Raw genomic sequence first — 15,999 nt, 5'->3', positions numbered from 1 at the left:
CAAAGTTGTATTTTAACGCCGAGTGTGGAATTGCAAAGCGAGCAAGTGAAAGGAGTCTATAGTTGAACCACGAGCGAAGCGAGTGGTTCGAGAATAGAATCCTGAACTTGCGAGTTTTTGTAACACACGAGAAGTAAAATACATTTGCACCCGAGTGTAACACAAAACTTTTCTTCGCCCTCACTATAGCGAGGAAACTACAACGCAAAAAATGCGTTTATCACTCCTTCCAGTAGTTCCACAGGCGGTAAATCATCTTTATTACTAGATTCACCTACTTTTATCAATTTTAAAGCAGTTAATTTGACTTTATTCAAGGTCAAATTACTTTACCCACTAGTGGATAAAATGCGTTTTTACCCGCTGGTATTAAAGGACAAAACACGTGTTTCCGAGCTAGTGAGGGGAAAAATATATGAATACATTATGGTGGCCAACGTCAGATCCAATCACTGAGTAATCCACAGGACCCAAGTTTCAAAGCAGCAATTTCGCACAGTGCCTATAAGCCGGCAACATGAGTAAAGGTGAGACAAGTTGCCTATTTTAACCTGTAAAGTTAAAACTTGGAAGTTTATAAAGTCGGGCATAGTAATTATGACATAAACGGTGCGCAAGTTTAATTATTCATCATAGCGCTTAATCTAGAATTTGTTAAAATCCATGACGTGAGTGATTTTTTAAGTGGAGATAGTTGCAGGGATGGTGAGTGACATATTTCTTTCTCTCCATTTATTTGTCTCTTTCTAACTCCTCTCTTCCCTAAAAAGGGGCCGGGGGGGGGGGGGGGTGAAGTTTGTATGGAGCATTCCGCGAAGCTAGTTAATAAATATATTTTCACCACACCAACTGTTAAAGGCTTATTTTTGCTATTCGAAAACAGATAGCACAATTGCATTTTATCCACAAGAGTGCAAAGTAATTTTATACAAATTTTAACTTGATGTCTTAAACGGGCTGGTAAAATTTACCTATAAATGATGATTTTGAATCATAAATATTGAATAAATTTATGGATTTGATTTAATTTGATGTTTTATAGTCAGTATTTTGTTCGTGTTGGTGTGGTGAAAAATTTTGTGTTTCACTCGGTGGCAAAGTTTGTTTAACCTTCGTGATTTGAAACCCTCGCAACGACGCTCAAGCTCTTCCACTTTTTGAACCACTGGCTACGCTCGCGGTTCAATATTGGAATCTTTCGCTTGCTCGGATATCAATATTGGCACGTGCGGTTAAACAACTACTTTGCCCCCTTGTAAAACAAATAACTAATTTTGCTTAGTAAGTCAGTGGCAAACAAGCATATGGTCCTATTGATGGTAAAGTCGTTGATGTACTCTAACTGACCAGTAGAAACACAACGTTTCGAATAGGATCTAGTGTTATTTTTGCGGTTTTCTTTAAGGTACTTCCTCAGTTAGATTCTGCTCTAGACCCAGAATCACATCCGCCGTGCTGTGGCTGTGACCTTTAAAAACAATATTATCACATACACATAAAACGCTATTTTCATTCTAACCGTAAAGAAAATATGTATCTATGTATACTTTCTTCAAATATTACCAGACACGAGTAACGAAAAGTATCTAAACATATTATTAGATGTGACTACACAATACGAGCACGCAGATTCATTTTTACGACTGCCATCGGCACGGCATATTGTTCCCTAATGGATATGCATTATGGGCACAAATTGACTATATCATTCTGATGACGTTCGCAAAGTGACGTGAACGGAAGGGAGGTATTTACGCCATCAGAAATACGTTTGCGAAATATTCGTATTTGTTTATTGTAAACTTTTTAAGTCGCAAGATTTCATCCGTGGATAGATGTGGACTATAAACCATTTTTCACGACATTTTCTTTGGAAACTTAACTTAAGCTGCCACTATAGGCTTTTTTTATACCACGTCGGCGGTAAACAGGTATACCTACGGTCCGCCTGATGGAAAGCGGTCACCGTAACCTATGGACGCCTGCAACGCAAGGGGTGTAACGTGCGCGTTGCCGACCCATTAGAAACTTGTACACTACTTTTTTGAAGAACCCCATACTGTAGTTCATCGGAAATACCTCGGCAGGGAGCTCATTCCACAGCCGAAGCGTCCGCGGGAGGAAATTCCTTTGAAACGGTGCGCGACCATTTAGGTTGCAAGGTGTGTGGATGAGCGCCCTGTCGATGACGAGCAGTGCGATGATGAAAAGTGGACGTTAAGCCTCGTTAGCCTCTTAAGACCCAGACCAATTTTCCTAGGTATCTTGAATTTTGAACTTTATTAAGTTCTAAACTGGAAAGTAATTTGTATTTATACAGATACAGGAATCTACATACACAGTGGAATATTACACCCTACCAGCTAATTACGAGTATGAAGTCAAGGTAAGGGCATCAGATAATCATAATATTTGTAAGTATGTGTTATTATGTCTATGAGGTCAGCTTAAGATTAAACCTGAACTACTTGACTCCCTTTATCAATGAAAGTACCTATACCTAGAAATTGTGTCGCTTACTTCAAACTTGGGTAAATCCATTGTGCTTTAAGGTTGATTATATAGAGAATATAATATTGATCTGAAAGGTAATCAACCTTATGGCAGAATGGATTTACCCTAGTTTGAAGGTAAGCGACACAATTGTACATGTTCGTCACTTAAAACAAACGCGAAGCAAGAGATATGTGTAAAATTTTGTATAGGTAAGGTAAGTCACAATGAAAAATATACCCAAACAATCCGCTTCTGCACTCAACGAAGTTACCGCTTCTCAGCACCATCGAACTGAATAATAGTACAAAACTTTTTGTTTTTCCTCGGCTCCGTCTCGGCCGACAATTGAATAATATACCAGGCGGACCGTATGCCAGTTTGCCACCGACGTGATATATATATACTGTCGTGGTTCAGGGATTTTATCAAATCCCTAAACAAATCTAGTGAAATGACAAAACGTGGCGTGTCTATTGGCCGATTTTGTGATTTCACTAAACAGAGTCAGGGATTTAGTCAAATGACTGAAATTTTCTAGAGAAATGATGAAATGGACTCGTAATTTTGACATCCTGCGTGATTTGATCATATCCCTTAGAGATTTGATCAAATCTCTGTTTTGGCCATTTCCCTGCGACATATACATATATATAATTATACATAAGGCATACCGCGCATGCGGCATGCGGTCTGCCTGGTGGAAACTAGTCACCATAACCTATGGAAGCTTGAGACATTTCTTACTTTACTGGTTTAGGTATTTAATCTACTAATACCTAAATAGTATTACTTTGTAAGTACAGCGATGGTCAATGCTATCCATACTAATCCATACTAAAGTGATTGTTTGTCCGTGACGAATTGACGTGATTTTTTAAGTGGAGATAGTTGAAGGGATGGAGAGTGAGATAGGCTGCTTTTAGTCTCTTTCTATCGCGAGCGGAGACGCAGGCAAGTGCTAGTAGTAAACCAAATGAATGTAACTGGAAGTTGGCTACCGGGTTCCATATAAAACCACATAAAATCCCCTTTTAATAATTACCTGTCAGCAACTGCCGCTTCACTTGATACGCAGGTGCTTTATTACGAGTAATACCGATATGAATATTTGTCATTTTAATCATTCAGGCTTCGCGAAATAATGGATGATTAAATTGAAATTGTTCGGCAGATCTGGGGTCTGATTCGCGAATGGATATTGAAAATATATTGTTGCATAATACATAGGTACATATGATATGAACATGACAACTAAGAACTGAAATAAATTAAATTACATATATGTATTTATGTATAATTTCATTTCATTTCATTTATTTATTTTGCGACCAACATAGGATCATAATTATATTATTAAAATTAAAATACATTAAATTAATTAAATTAAAATACACTAAGAGCTAAATTATAATTATCATACTTAATAATTAACTTAATTATCTTAATTAAATTTACAACAGTCCGGTGGACTTTGCTACCAGCATGTGAATCATGTGACAATGGTTCAGATACTGGCAGTCAAATCTCTCCGCCAACGCCCTTAAGATGCTGCTGGAACTAGCCCGCACTCTGCGCACCAGGGATGTACAGCGTTTCCTCATTGTAGTGTAGAAACAATCTACCCTGGCGTCCGCGAACATCCCCGATGCACTACAAAAACGAGGTAGTCCCATCAACACCCTAAAGGCGTTGTTATACTGAATACGAAGAGCGTTGTATTGTTTCTGCGTATAGCACGCCCACAGACTAGCAGTGTAAAAGGTAGTGCAAAATGCTCTAAAAAGAGTCTTTTTAACCTCAATGGAGCAACTAACAAATCTGCGGGCCACCATATTCGCTCTAACACACAACGCTCTCCGTTCTCTCTCAATGTCAGCATCGTCCTTCAAGTCAGAGGTTACTATGTGCCCAAGATATTTATTGAAATGATGAAATGAATAATAATTGAAATGATGAAAGAAAAAGTGAGCAAGATCTTCAGTGCCTGAGCACACCTCGGAAACTGGCGATCAAATATATGAAAGAGGCGCGTTCCTAGCACCAGTCTTAAGCTCGTGTAGGCGAACGCGTAGGTACCTACTATGTATGAGCGAAATATGACAGGTCGACTGTTCGCGTTTTTGACAGGCGGTAAGTGTGAGGTAACCGAGAGGGGGTGGGCGGCACTTTCAGCGGGGAGCGCGAGTGGCCATACTATACGATAGTACTCTTAAAATTATACTGTGGCCAGAGGCTGAATATACAGGGTGTAACAAGAATGGTGGTGATCCGTTTAATGGCGTATTCAGTATCGTATTCTCATCAGGAAAAAGTAGGATACAAATTTTTTTTCGCAAAAAATTTTTTTATCTTTGTATGGAGATTCGACCGATTCGCGCGGCCCGGCTCATACAAAAGTGAAAATTTTTTTAGCGAAAAAAAAATTTTCTTCTACTTTTTCCTGATAAGAATACGATACTGAGTACGCCCTTAAACGGATCACCACCATTTTTATTACACTCTGTACACAGTGGTGTGATTACCAACTTAAAATACTTTCATTTGAATTAAACCTCTGGACTCTCTGGAGTGAGAGTAAGTTGACAGCTTACTATCGGGCAAGCCGTATTCGTATGCCACCGATAGAGTATAAAAATATCTTCTGAATATTAAGATGTCTAAATACATCGACTATAATTTAATTGAAATGTATCAACTGAAATATTTCATTTACATGACTTTACAATCACTTGCAGAGATAGTTATACCCCCTAAAAATAAATGTAACTAACTAGTACGAGTATGTCTGCAGTTGATTATACGTATGTACAATATACATCCATACCAGAGGGCGGAATTACTCATGGCAAAAATCAAACGTCAATAGAGTTGGAACGTAAAATTTTATCGACTATCGATTAAACTGAAATTATCAGTATATATTGTTGAGTTATTTTCGACGTAAGTAAGGATACTTCTTTATCCATTTGGTGGCTGTTTTTCGTCTTGGATTAACCATTTTTTAGGGTTCCGTAGTCAACTAGGAACCCTTATAGTTTCGCCATGTCTGTCTGTCCGTCCGTCCGTCCGTCCGTCCGTCCGTCCGCGGATAATCTCAGTAACCGTAAGCACTAGAAAGCTGAAAGTTGGTACCAATATGTATATCAATCACGCCAACAAAGTGCAAAAATAAAAAATGGGAAAAAATGTTTTATTAGGGTACCCCCCTACATGCAAAGTGGGGGCTGATATTTTTTTCATTCCAACCCCAACGTGTGATATATTGTTGGATAGGTATTTAAAAATGAATAAGGGTTTACTAAAATCATTTTTTGATAATATTAATAGTTTCGGAAATAATCGCTCTTAAAGGAAAAAAAGTGCGTCCCCCCCCCTCTAAACTTTTGAACCATATGTTTAAAAAATATGAAAAAAATCACCAAAGTAGAACTTTGTAAAGACTTTCTAGGAAAATTGTTTTGAACTTGATAGGTTCAGTAGTTTTTGAGAAAAATACGAAAAACTACGGAACCCTACACTGAGCGTGGCCCGACACGCTCTTGGCCGGTTTTTCAAACGTGAATTAGTTGCAAAAGGACTAGTGACAGAAATGGTAATTAAATGTCATTCAATTTACTTTTAATCTAATCAAAGAGGTCAAAATCAAATGGTCGACTAGCTAATCAAAGAGGTTAATGTTAAAGTCAGAAATGTAAAATGTGACTGAATTTATCGATAGCTGAATATGTCGATAAAATTTAACATTCCAACTCTATTGACGTTTGATTTTTGCCATGAGCAATTCCGCCCTCTGATCCATACTAATCCATACTAATATTATAAATGGGAAAGCATGTCTGTCTTGTTTGTCCGTCTTTCACGGCACAACGGAGCGACAAATTGACGTGATTTTTTTAGTGGAGATAGCTGAAGGGATGAAGAGTGACATAGACTACTTTTTGTCTCTTTCTAACGCGAGCGAAGCCACGGACAAAAGTGTTGATATAAATGTATTAAGTACCTACGTTCATGTTTGTTTTCAGAATAATCCCACTGCATACCTACCTACATTATGAAGTCGTCTGCGAAGTTAATTGAAATGCCTACGTTATTGGCCCCGGGTCAGGGGTTCCGAACAGTTTAATTTACTGCGATTGATAAATTTAGATAGTGCCACTACGGACCCCTCGGTCCGTCATTGTGTCGGAGTTCAGACGCATTACCAATAAAATTTCTATTAAATAAACCTTAGGTTGGCCTCGCCGTCAAATCCTTTAGTTCGGTCGATTTATAAAGTCAACCCGAAGTGGAATAAAGTTTGGTTGTTTATTGAAACTGCTTTTGGAACGAATTCGAATGTTATTTGGAAATGTACTTAAACGACCTTGTGCTAAAATTGTATATTAGTGTTTAAAAAAACTTGTCTGTGATATTTGTGATGATTGCATCGTAAGTCGTAACACTGGTCTGACATACAGATCAAATGTTTTTTTTTTAATTATAAAGCGTAAAGAAAAACAAAACCGAATGGTCTACTCAGTTTTGTCTTCATACATAATAAGAAATGATGCATCGCTTGGTATAGCACCAACATTTGACATAAGTGCGAACTCGACACAAAACAGTAAAACTACTCCTAAATCTTAGCTAGTTTATATTTACTAGGCCATAATGAATGAGGTAAGAATAGCCCGAGTGAAAGATCGAGCGGTGGTCATACGCGAAGTATGTATGCACGTCACCAAAGGCCATACCGGACGGATTTAGACGGGCTAAATATTTTCAGGGACGATGCACTTGACTCCTCAAGAGGAATTCTTCAACATTTTCGGTTTACTTGTGATACCAAATGGACTGGCGTCGTGTCATCATGCCCTACTCTGCTGAACTCTTTGGCTCTTGGTTGGTAAGAATAAAAAAAAAGATGATATTATGATTATTAATAGAACCGTGACGAGTGGCGGAAAACAGGGGAGGCCTTTGCCCAGCAGTGGGAAACAATATAGGCTATAAAAAAAAAAAAAAAAATTATGATTATTATACTTTAGTCGCCAATTGGCGGTGTGGTAATTATAGACCAATTGTTGATTTTCACCGTCTTAAAAATAAGTTCACACTCTGGTTGACCAGTATCAATTGAATTTACACTTAAACTAAAACTACAGCACTTTGTTTACAATAAACAACATCATAAGTATTCGAACCTTTTTTTGGGTTATGCTTACCATTCTCTATTAAAAGAAATATAGTCTGTTAAAAGTACGTAATTAAAGTCGATTTGTTTTGTGTAAGGTTTTAAAAACCAACATCATCCATATAAATAAGATAAATAAAAAAAATATACTTGTCACGAGTTAAAGCACAATCATCATGTTACACAGCAGGTCAATATGTAACTTATGATTTAAAGGCCATCCCAAGATCCAATTATGTCGTTTATAATCAAAACCACATTATCGTCAGGTGAAATGCTTATGTAATCACTAATTAACGCGACTTGGTGTAGGTACTCGCAGCTAATCCAATTATCGTGTGTATCAGTGTTGTGTCACGTGATAAGGCATTTATCTCCGGCCGCAGGGGCGACGGCTGTCACCTGCTGTTTCGTTATCATAATAATCGTTGATATTGTAAACAATGTTATTGAGCAATTGTCCGACCAATTTGGTTTTGTGCGAGACATAATTTTCTCTCACGGCGGCGCTTTTTGACAAAACCTTTTGCTGTTATAGTCTATGCGGAAAGAGAAGAGTTGTAAAAAGTGTTATTCGCACAGACTACCTAATAATGACATTCAAAGACAACAGTTATTTTTTATATTTTTAATACTTTACAATTTTTTACGTACTTACTTCTAATTACATACTTTTTAATTTAGTGAGCTCTATCAGTCATTCAATTTAAGCATTTCTAAATTATCTTATCAATTAAGATTAGATATCTGTTTGTGGCAGGCGAAACATAAAAAAAATACTTGTCTAGTGAATTCGTAGATAAAAAAAAACACTTACGCTTACTATATCTGTTTTTTAAGAAGAAAATATTTATAACCTCAAAATTACTCTTATTTTTTTTTCAAAAGGCTAAGTTTCCTATGATCTAATATTGCGGCATAATAATATAAACGACAGTTTGCCAGTTTTAGAGGAACGGTTATCACTACTTTTAGACTTCTTAAACTTCTACGTAGGTATTTACTCCGAAAAAAAGTATGAATAAAAAGGAAATTACGTGACTGAGAGTCAAAATACTCGAACAAAGAGATAGACTAATAGACACGGTTACTGAGTGGGTGTTCCGTGTCCCAATTCCAGTCACATAGCCGTCGATACAAACACATGTTGCCGCTGTCAGAAATTAATTACGGGTGGAAATCCTCCACGAAAATATTGACGCGAATTTGATCTGCTAGTCTGCTGCTGGTTACGTAGCTATACTTTTTGGCTCTCGCAATTTTCGCCTGTAATGTGTCGTGTAGGTTTCCATATCATTTTGTAATGACGAAAGCTTAGCTGAGCCTCAAAACTGGTAAACTAAAAAGTAAAATAATAAGAATAAATAAGTACGTGGTAGTAAAATAATAATGACTAAATTAGTATCTATGAATTTTCGAACCTCAAAAATAATGTTAATGAACTTTTTTTAATGCTAGGTACCATTATAATCTATGTTTCGAAGTTCCATGATTTTTAAATAACGGATCCTCCACATGGATTTATTTTGAAAGGAAATGGTTACCTTTGAGGTTATAAACATTGAACATGTTATCGAGAAATTAATAGGAGGCTACTAGACTCATATCTAATTTGGCACAATAAATGATTGTCTTCTGTAATATTTGACATAAGAAACCAATATTTAATGATTTTGAGTATTTAATGTGTACGATGACTACTTTTAATTCAGAAATGTGAGTAATATTTTTTTTTAATTTTGGCCACTGAAAACGCTGTCGGCCGTGTAGTGACGTCATAGAATTCACGACAAATCAATCACTGACATAATGACCTTTATGCCACATACTTAAAGTGTTGTTTTCGCACTGAATGACTTCATTCACAGAAAATCTATAGATGACATGGCTGATGTTGTTTTTGCCTGATTACGTAAAATAATTCTTTAAAAATATTTTTTGCGTATAAACCGCATGTCATAATAAAATATAGTGATATTTTTTTTCGGTAATTGGAGAGTAAGTAATAATATAAAACAAACTTTAAAAAAGGGTCAAGTAGCCTATTACGGGTGTAATTCCTCCAAGAAAGCATTATGTAGCATTACTTTTTGGCATTAGAGATTAGCGCATCAAGTATGAAAATTACCCTGCAAATTATGTAGGGTAATTTAGTATCGTGGAAGTATTTTAGTCCTTAATATTTTTAGGATTTATTTTACACTTTATTACTTTTTTATCAAGCAGAAAATTTTAATGTCGAACTATTTTTTTTTAGTTGGACCGGTGTCACCGGTGTTCCAGTAGGCCACAGGTTTGAATGCTGTCGGAAGTGTGAATTTTCCATTATTCCATTTTAGAAACGGCGACGTAATTATTTTTTAACTCGTTTACCTTCATCTATAAATATATTTTGAAGTACTAGTGCCCCACAAAGTCGAGACTTCATAGCCCTAAGGTTATCACATTAAATAAATAAATATTGGGGGACACCTGACACAGATCAACCCCCAAACTAAACAAAGCTTGTACATTGATGTTTATCTTATTTTTCTTGAAAAAAAAAAAATGACAGTAGTATTCGCTTTATTTATGTGTTGTGTCAGTCCCGTCTAATATGAACAATACGAATGTCGTGCGCGGTGCGCTTAATACAGCTGCTCTACTTTTTGACTGTCGCAAATACCCGTGGGTTGATTTACTTCTGCTGCTGTCTATACGAAGTATTTTATTTGAAATATTTTACACAATAACTAAGATAATAATAAACATACTATGAATTCATAATTTTTTTGAAGTCATTTTAAAATGATCTAAGAAAGTTACTAAGTTCAACCTCCTGCTTGTTTTCGCTGACGACTATATATTTATATTGGCATAAATCCATACACAAGATGTGTGTTTATTTATGTTCATATAAAATCGATAATACCAAGCTCATTGTAAATGTTACATTAGATAACTCCATTCACGTCTGTAATAAATCTGCTTCAATCCAATACTGATATTGATGTATATCCTGATGTAAAATACTGACTCATGCTCAATACATCGGGACAGGGAAAATGCATAAACGGGAAATACTCACCACTCTGAGATGATCATTTAGATTCTCCAATAAAGTACACAGATTTGATTAATGTTATCTGAACACATGTGGAACTAAAAATACATTTCGCATTCACAAACTACACTCATGCAACAACACACAGCGTCTACACACAAACTATATACAAATGTTAAAGTAAGTCTTATCAAACAGTTGCTTTGTTAGTATTCACTTGTTTCGCAACAATCGAAAAAACATTTTGCCAACAGCTATCATTAGAATGATCACTGCACACAAGATCATAACGTGCGGGGATGCGGGTCCAGTACTGGACTCACCCGGACTGCTTTTCCCCTGGTCGGAGTCCTTCACAGTGAAACGAACGAATTCTTGCAGATGGCTCGGCAACTTCTTTACATCCTTTTCTTCTCCTCCTTCTATCACTTTAATTTTGTGCTCAACTACTTTCGGCTCCTTATAAACGTCTTTATTATTCTCATCTCTCTCATCCTCTGTCTCTGGATCTTTGATTCCTAATTTGTTCCACCTTTCTCTTGCTCTCCAGATAAATTCCTTTTCGATTCTATTATTTACTTTAGAATCTAGAAAATCTAAGGCTGGCATACTTTTAGAGAAAGGGTTTTCTGAGGTAGATGTAACAGGTTTACTGTTATTGGTTATTTTAATTACTTTTTGTTGCCTCCTTTCTTCGCGTTCAGCCATTTGGTTGACATATTCTGAATACATTTTCTCGCGTAGTAGTTCTTCTTGACTACTGCTGAAAACAGACAATTTTCCTTTATCTGGTTTTTCTGGTACTTTTGGCGTTTTAAGAGCAGAGAGTTTTAATTCCGAATCCTTTTTAAGAAGTATGCTTTGACTACTAGTGCGAGTAATTTGTTGGTTATAGACTTCGGCTTCTGATATTAGCGGAGCCCTAGGGCCTTGTTTCATTTGTACAGGGAGACTAAGCTTTTCATTTTCAAGTCGACGTATTTCAGCTTCTACTTCTTTTTCTTTACGTCGTATGTATTCCATTTGTTGGTCACACAAATCTTTGGGCAAAGACGGCCTTCTTGGAGCAGTTTGATCTTTGAACTGATCTCTGAAGTCTGTGTAATATCGATGCATATTTTGAATTGACGATATATCGTTCTCAATTTCTTTACTTAAATTACCAGTTGAGTAGTGAAATGATTTTCTCTCACTTTTAATAGAGCGAAACGAACTGTCTGTAAAATCACTTTCGTCGCTTTCATATATTGATGACGAAAATTTACGAGTTCTAGGAGGTGGGACGGGTTTTAAGTTGCTTGTAAGATTATTTGCCGAATTATAGTAATCTTGCTTTTTAAATGACATTTCTTGAGATTTTTTATCAATACTTCCTATTTGGTCTAAAATTTTGAGTTGATTCTTTGATTTTATAGAATTCATATTATCAGTGACAGCTGGGTCACGTATCAACGCCAGTAATCGAGACCCAGTCTGGGATTTGAATGGCACAACAGGAGGGTTATCAGGTCTCTGGTTTTCTTTTCTGATTTCTTTGCCATAATATTCATTATAACCTCTTCTATCAACATACTTTTTATGCATATCAACAAGTTGACTAGCATCTTCCTTCGTTATAACTGTATTGGTTTTTTCCATTAACATTTTTTGAGATGGCGATAAACATACATAAACCGGTTCCGTTTCTGTTGGTACTCCTACCCAATGATTGTCATCTTGAGACAATTTTAAAGAAGAATTTCTAGGTTGCACTGGAGGTGGATTGTGTACATTATCTTTAGAAGGTAATGTTACCTTTTCAATAGATGAAACATCAGGCAGAGGATAGTAAGGCATATTTTCTTTCAATTGAATCTGTGGAATTCTATGTGATCCAATAGTAGTAGTTTTGTCGTGGCTGTTAAAATTTGGCTACAAATTGTAATGTTTTGGAGTCGTTTTGAAACGGAAGCCAATTCTTCCAATATTTTTTCACCATAAGGAAATGCTGCGACTTTTTGAACACATAGATCTTTCAAGGAGGATGGCTCGTCAAAAGTTCCTTTTTTACTTTGTGAGGTGATTCCTGTAACACATTCAAATACATCGTTTACATGACTTGTATTACTACTTTCAAGTGTGTGTTGAATATTGACAGGTACTTCAATCATATCATCATGCACAATGTTAGCGACATCGTTAAGGGACGAATAAGTGGGATTGTATTTGGCCGTGCATTGAGAGGAACCAACACTGCTAGAAGAATCCTGTCTATTTAATGTTTCTTTTCCATGATTTTCAGAGGATTCAGAATCGGAAGAAACTTCTTTTATTAGATTATTTATAGCATCGTTTAATTCGCATTTTAAAACTTTTATTTCCAAATCGTAACCGTTATTAGGTTTTTGTGAATCAGAATTGTTTGGATCTGACAGTTTATTTGCATTATTATCAGACTCAATATCTTTCACAATCAAGTTGGTTTTTATCTCATCAGTGGATAAGACCACTATTTCGTGCGAGTTAAGATCTGACTGATTTTCGCCTTCTTGTATGATTTCTGTAGGTGTTTCAATTACTTGAGGTATGTCTGGAGAACGTTTTTCTTGCTTTGCAGTAAATGTTTCTTTTAGTAAGGTCTCGGTGTCAGTAACTTCAATAGTTGGTGTAATCATCCTGACTGAAGCATCTGTCTCAACTCCATCATCCCCGTCTTCACTATTATCATAAATAGAACTTGTGCTACTCGACGTATCCGTTAAATACACTAATTCGGCTCCGGTCATCTTTTCCACATTTGACACTGACCAGTCTCCTCGTGCTTCACTGATTTCCGGTTCTTTCAACTTGGTATCAAGAAGCATGCATTGTTGTTGGATTTGCCTTCCAAACTTGTTGTGATTCATTTTAGTAACAAACTTACTCGTTTTTGTCTTGTCTTCAAATACATCATCGTCTAAATCGTCATTGTCATTTTTTCTTTCACTTAAATATGATTGACGTCTTGAGCTTTTTGACGACTCACCACTACCTTCTTCATCAATTACGTCTAGTGTTCTTGGAGGACCCAGTCTATGAAAATTAAAGTCATCAGCAGATGCTTTCTTACGTAGTCTATGCTTAACTCCATGATTTACCACTTGTACGGTTTGAACAATTATTTCAGATGAATCGTAAGTTGAATTAGTCAGTGGAAGGTTTTGTAAACAGTTGCGCAAAGATTCTTCTTCTTCGGGCGTTAAGTTCCTGCTTTGTGCGCTATGTGTAATATTAATAGGAATATCACAAGTTGTTAAAGGTTTAGTTAAATCACGTGGAACCATCGAGCCATCCTGTAAATCATCTGTCTTTTCCCATTCTATATCTGACTCAACATCAGATACTAAAACACTACTGCTATCAATTAAGTGTAGTGTACTTTCATCGTCAGACTGTATGCCACTTTCTTCGGTTATCTCAACAATTTCGTAGCCTCCTCATTATCTAAGCTCTTGCTTTTTACATTTGCGTTTAATTTCTGTTTGCTTTTAAGTGACTGCTCGGGAGATTCAACGACGTATTGCGGGTCATTAGTTACACTCTCCATTAACTGTTCAACATTGAGTTTTGTGTTGTCGATAGTGTTTAAGTCCGGCAATTCAGTACTGTTGCTGTTCAAATCTTGATTCGTGCTTAAATTATTGCCGGGAGTATCTTTAGAACTTTTTTCGACATTAATTTTCACTTCGCCAGCTAAAGGAGTTGAAATTTCAGGTTTTGTTTCATTATCTGTTGTAAAAGTTTGTTTGTTTTCATTGACGTCAGCACTACACGATTCAGAGTTCGAAACGCTTTCTATATTATTATTTTTATTTGGTTCTTGCTTATTTTTATTCCTACTACGTTGATTTTTATTTGGCTTGCGTCGTTTAGGTTTTTCAGGCATATTTAAATACGGATTCTAATCGTTATCACTGTCACAACGTTATCACACAATCACACGCGGCGTCCAATCAAACGCGGCTCGCTTTCCGACACCGGTGTCTGCGTAGGAGTCGCTATTTTGACAGGTTAGTTGAGTCGCGCAGGGATTCCGTGGTATGCGGGCTGAAGGGCCCGGGTAGACAGATCGCGGTTTTCTTTTCAGCGAGCGGTCACTGGCCGTGCCAGTCGTGTGCTCTCGCGGCGATTTACTGATAATTATAAATGTTTGGAGTACACGAGCGCCGTGGACTTTATTTTTACGCGGACGTACGAGCGGTGCGCGCGCCGACGCTGGCCGAGGAGAGTGAGCGCGCCGGCCACTTGCGCCCGCGCGCCGGGTTTATCGTGCACTATGTAAATCGTATATTGCTAATTAATATTGCACGCACACGCTTCCACTATTTAGGGACGACTAACGGACATAACATTCAAAACAATAGGTTTCGCAGGACGTATAAGGGTTGGCTTTGTTGGAGTAATGTTAGTTTATTTGTGAAGGTTGACGCTCCAAACAGAAAAACAAAGTAAGCAAAAACCGTAAGGCATATTGCACATTGTATTTAACACAATGTAGTTTTCTGATTATCCAGACCATGCATTATCTTGAACGACCGACGTTGGGGGTTTAAAAAAGTCTTTAAGGCTTTATTTCCTTGCTCCGACCTATTTCCGCAATTATATGGAAATTACTCTTTGAGCCTTTTCTCCTCCTCGCCGTCTAAGAATAGGTAAAGACCTGTAATATTTCTTTAAAAATCTTGTAAGTATTTTGAACTGCGATTACACGTTTCTTTGTGACATACTTTTAAGATAAAATATATTGACTGTCGATTTGCGTTAAGTGATTCGATAATACATGTTATCATAAGATAAACCTCGTCAACAAGTCATAAAGTCATAAACGTAATTTTTAATTACTTAATTTTTCTAGAATTCCAGGTTATCGGTTAATTGGCTTCCGGATTTCAGTACCCACTTATTTTATTCTTTATTCTTTATTTCATTGTAGTCATGTGCATGATACAGTAGGTGTTACAAGTATATATACTTAGGTAGGTACATGATGCCCTGTAAGGGCACACAATATTAATTTATTAATAAAAAAACATCATAAACAGCGATGTTATTAAAATGTATACATATAACAGGAAATTAAGGAAATGTGAAAGAACTCGATTTTAGTTATTTTATAATTACTTAGATTTTCACTAAAATCAACGACTCAATTTATTACACAGCACCTACCTACTTTAAGCCGTAAAACTATAACGAAAACCTACTCGTACATATATTAAGTATTACGAAAGCGCACATACTCTAAAGTTTATACAACACATAAGTGAAC

General features: G+C 36.6%; 1 protein-coding gene across 1 annotated transcript in view; it reads right to left on the bottom strand.

The window, feature by feature from the left end:
- LOC125224634 overlaps nt 1–12,548 on the bottom strand; it is a 169,903-nt gene extending 157,355 nt beyond the window's left edge. The window contains exon 1 of the mRNA XM_048128059.1: nt 11,036–12,548. Within this exon, the coding sequence (XP_047984016.1) occupies nt 11,036–12,548 (1,513 nt within the window). The remainder of the gene's footprint in view (nt 1–11,035) is intronic.
- Nucleotides 12,549–15,999: the final 3,451 nt, after the last annotated feature.

The sequence above is a fragment of the Leguminivora glycinivorella genome, chromosome 3, assembly GCF_023078275.1.
Source record: "Leguminivora glycinivorella isolate SPB_JAAS2020 chromosome 3, LegGlyc_1.1, whole genome shotgun sequence".
In the NCBI taxonomy this organism is placed as follows: domain Eukaryota; kingdom Metazoa; phylum Arthropoda; class Insecta; order Lepidoptera; family Tortricidae; genus Leguminivora; species Leguminivora glycinivorella.
The sequence above is the reverse complement of the archived record's forward strand: the minus strand, read 5'-3'. Positions and strand labels throughout refer to the sequence as shown.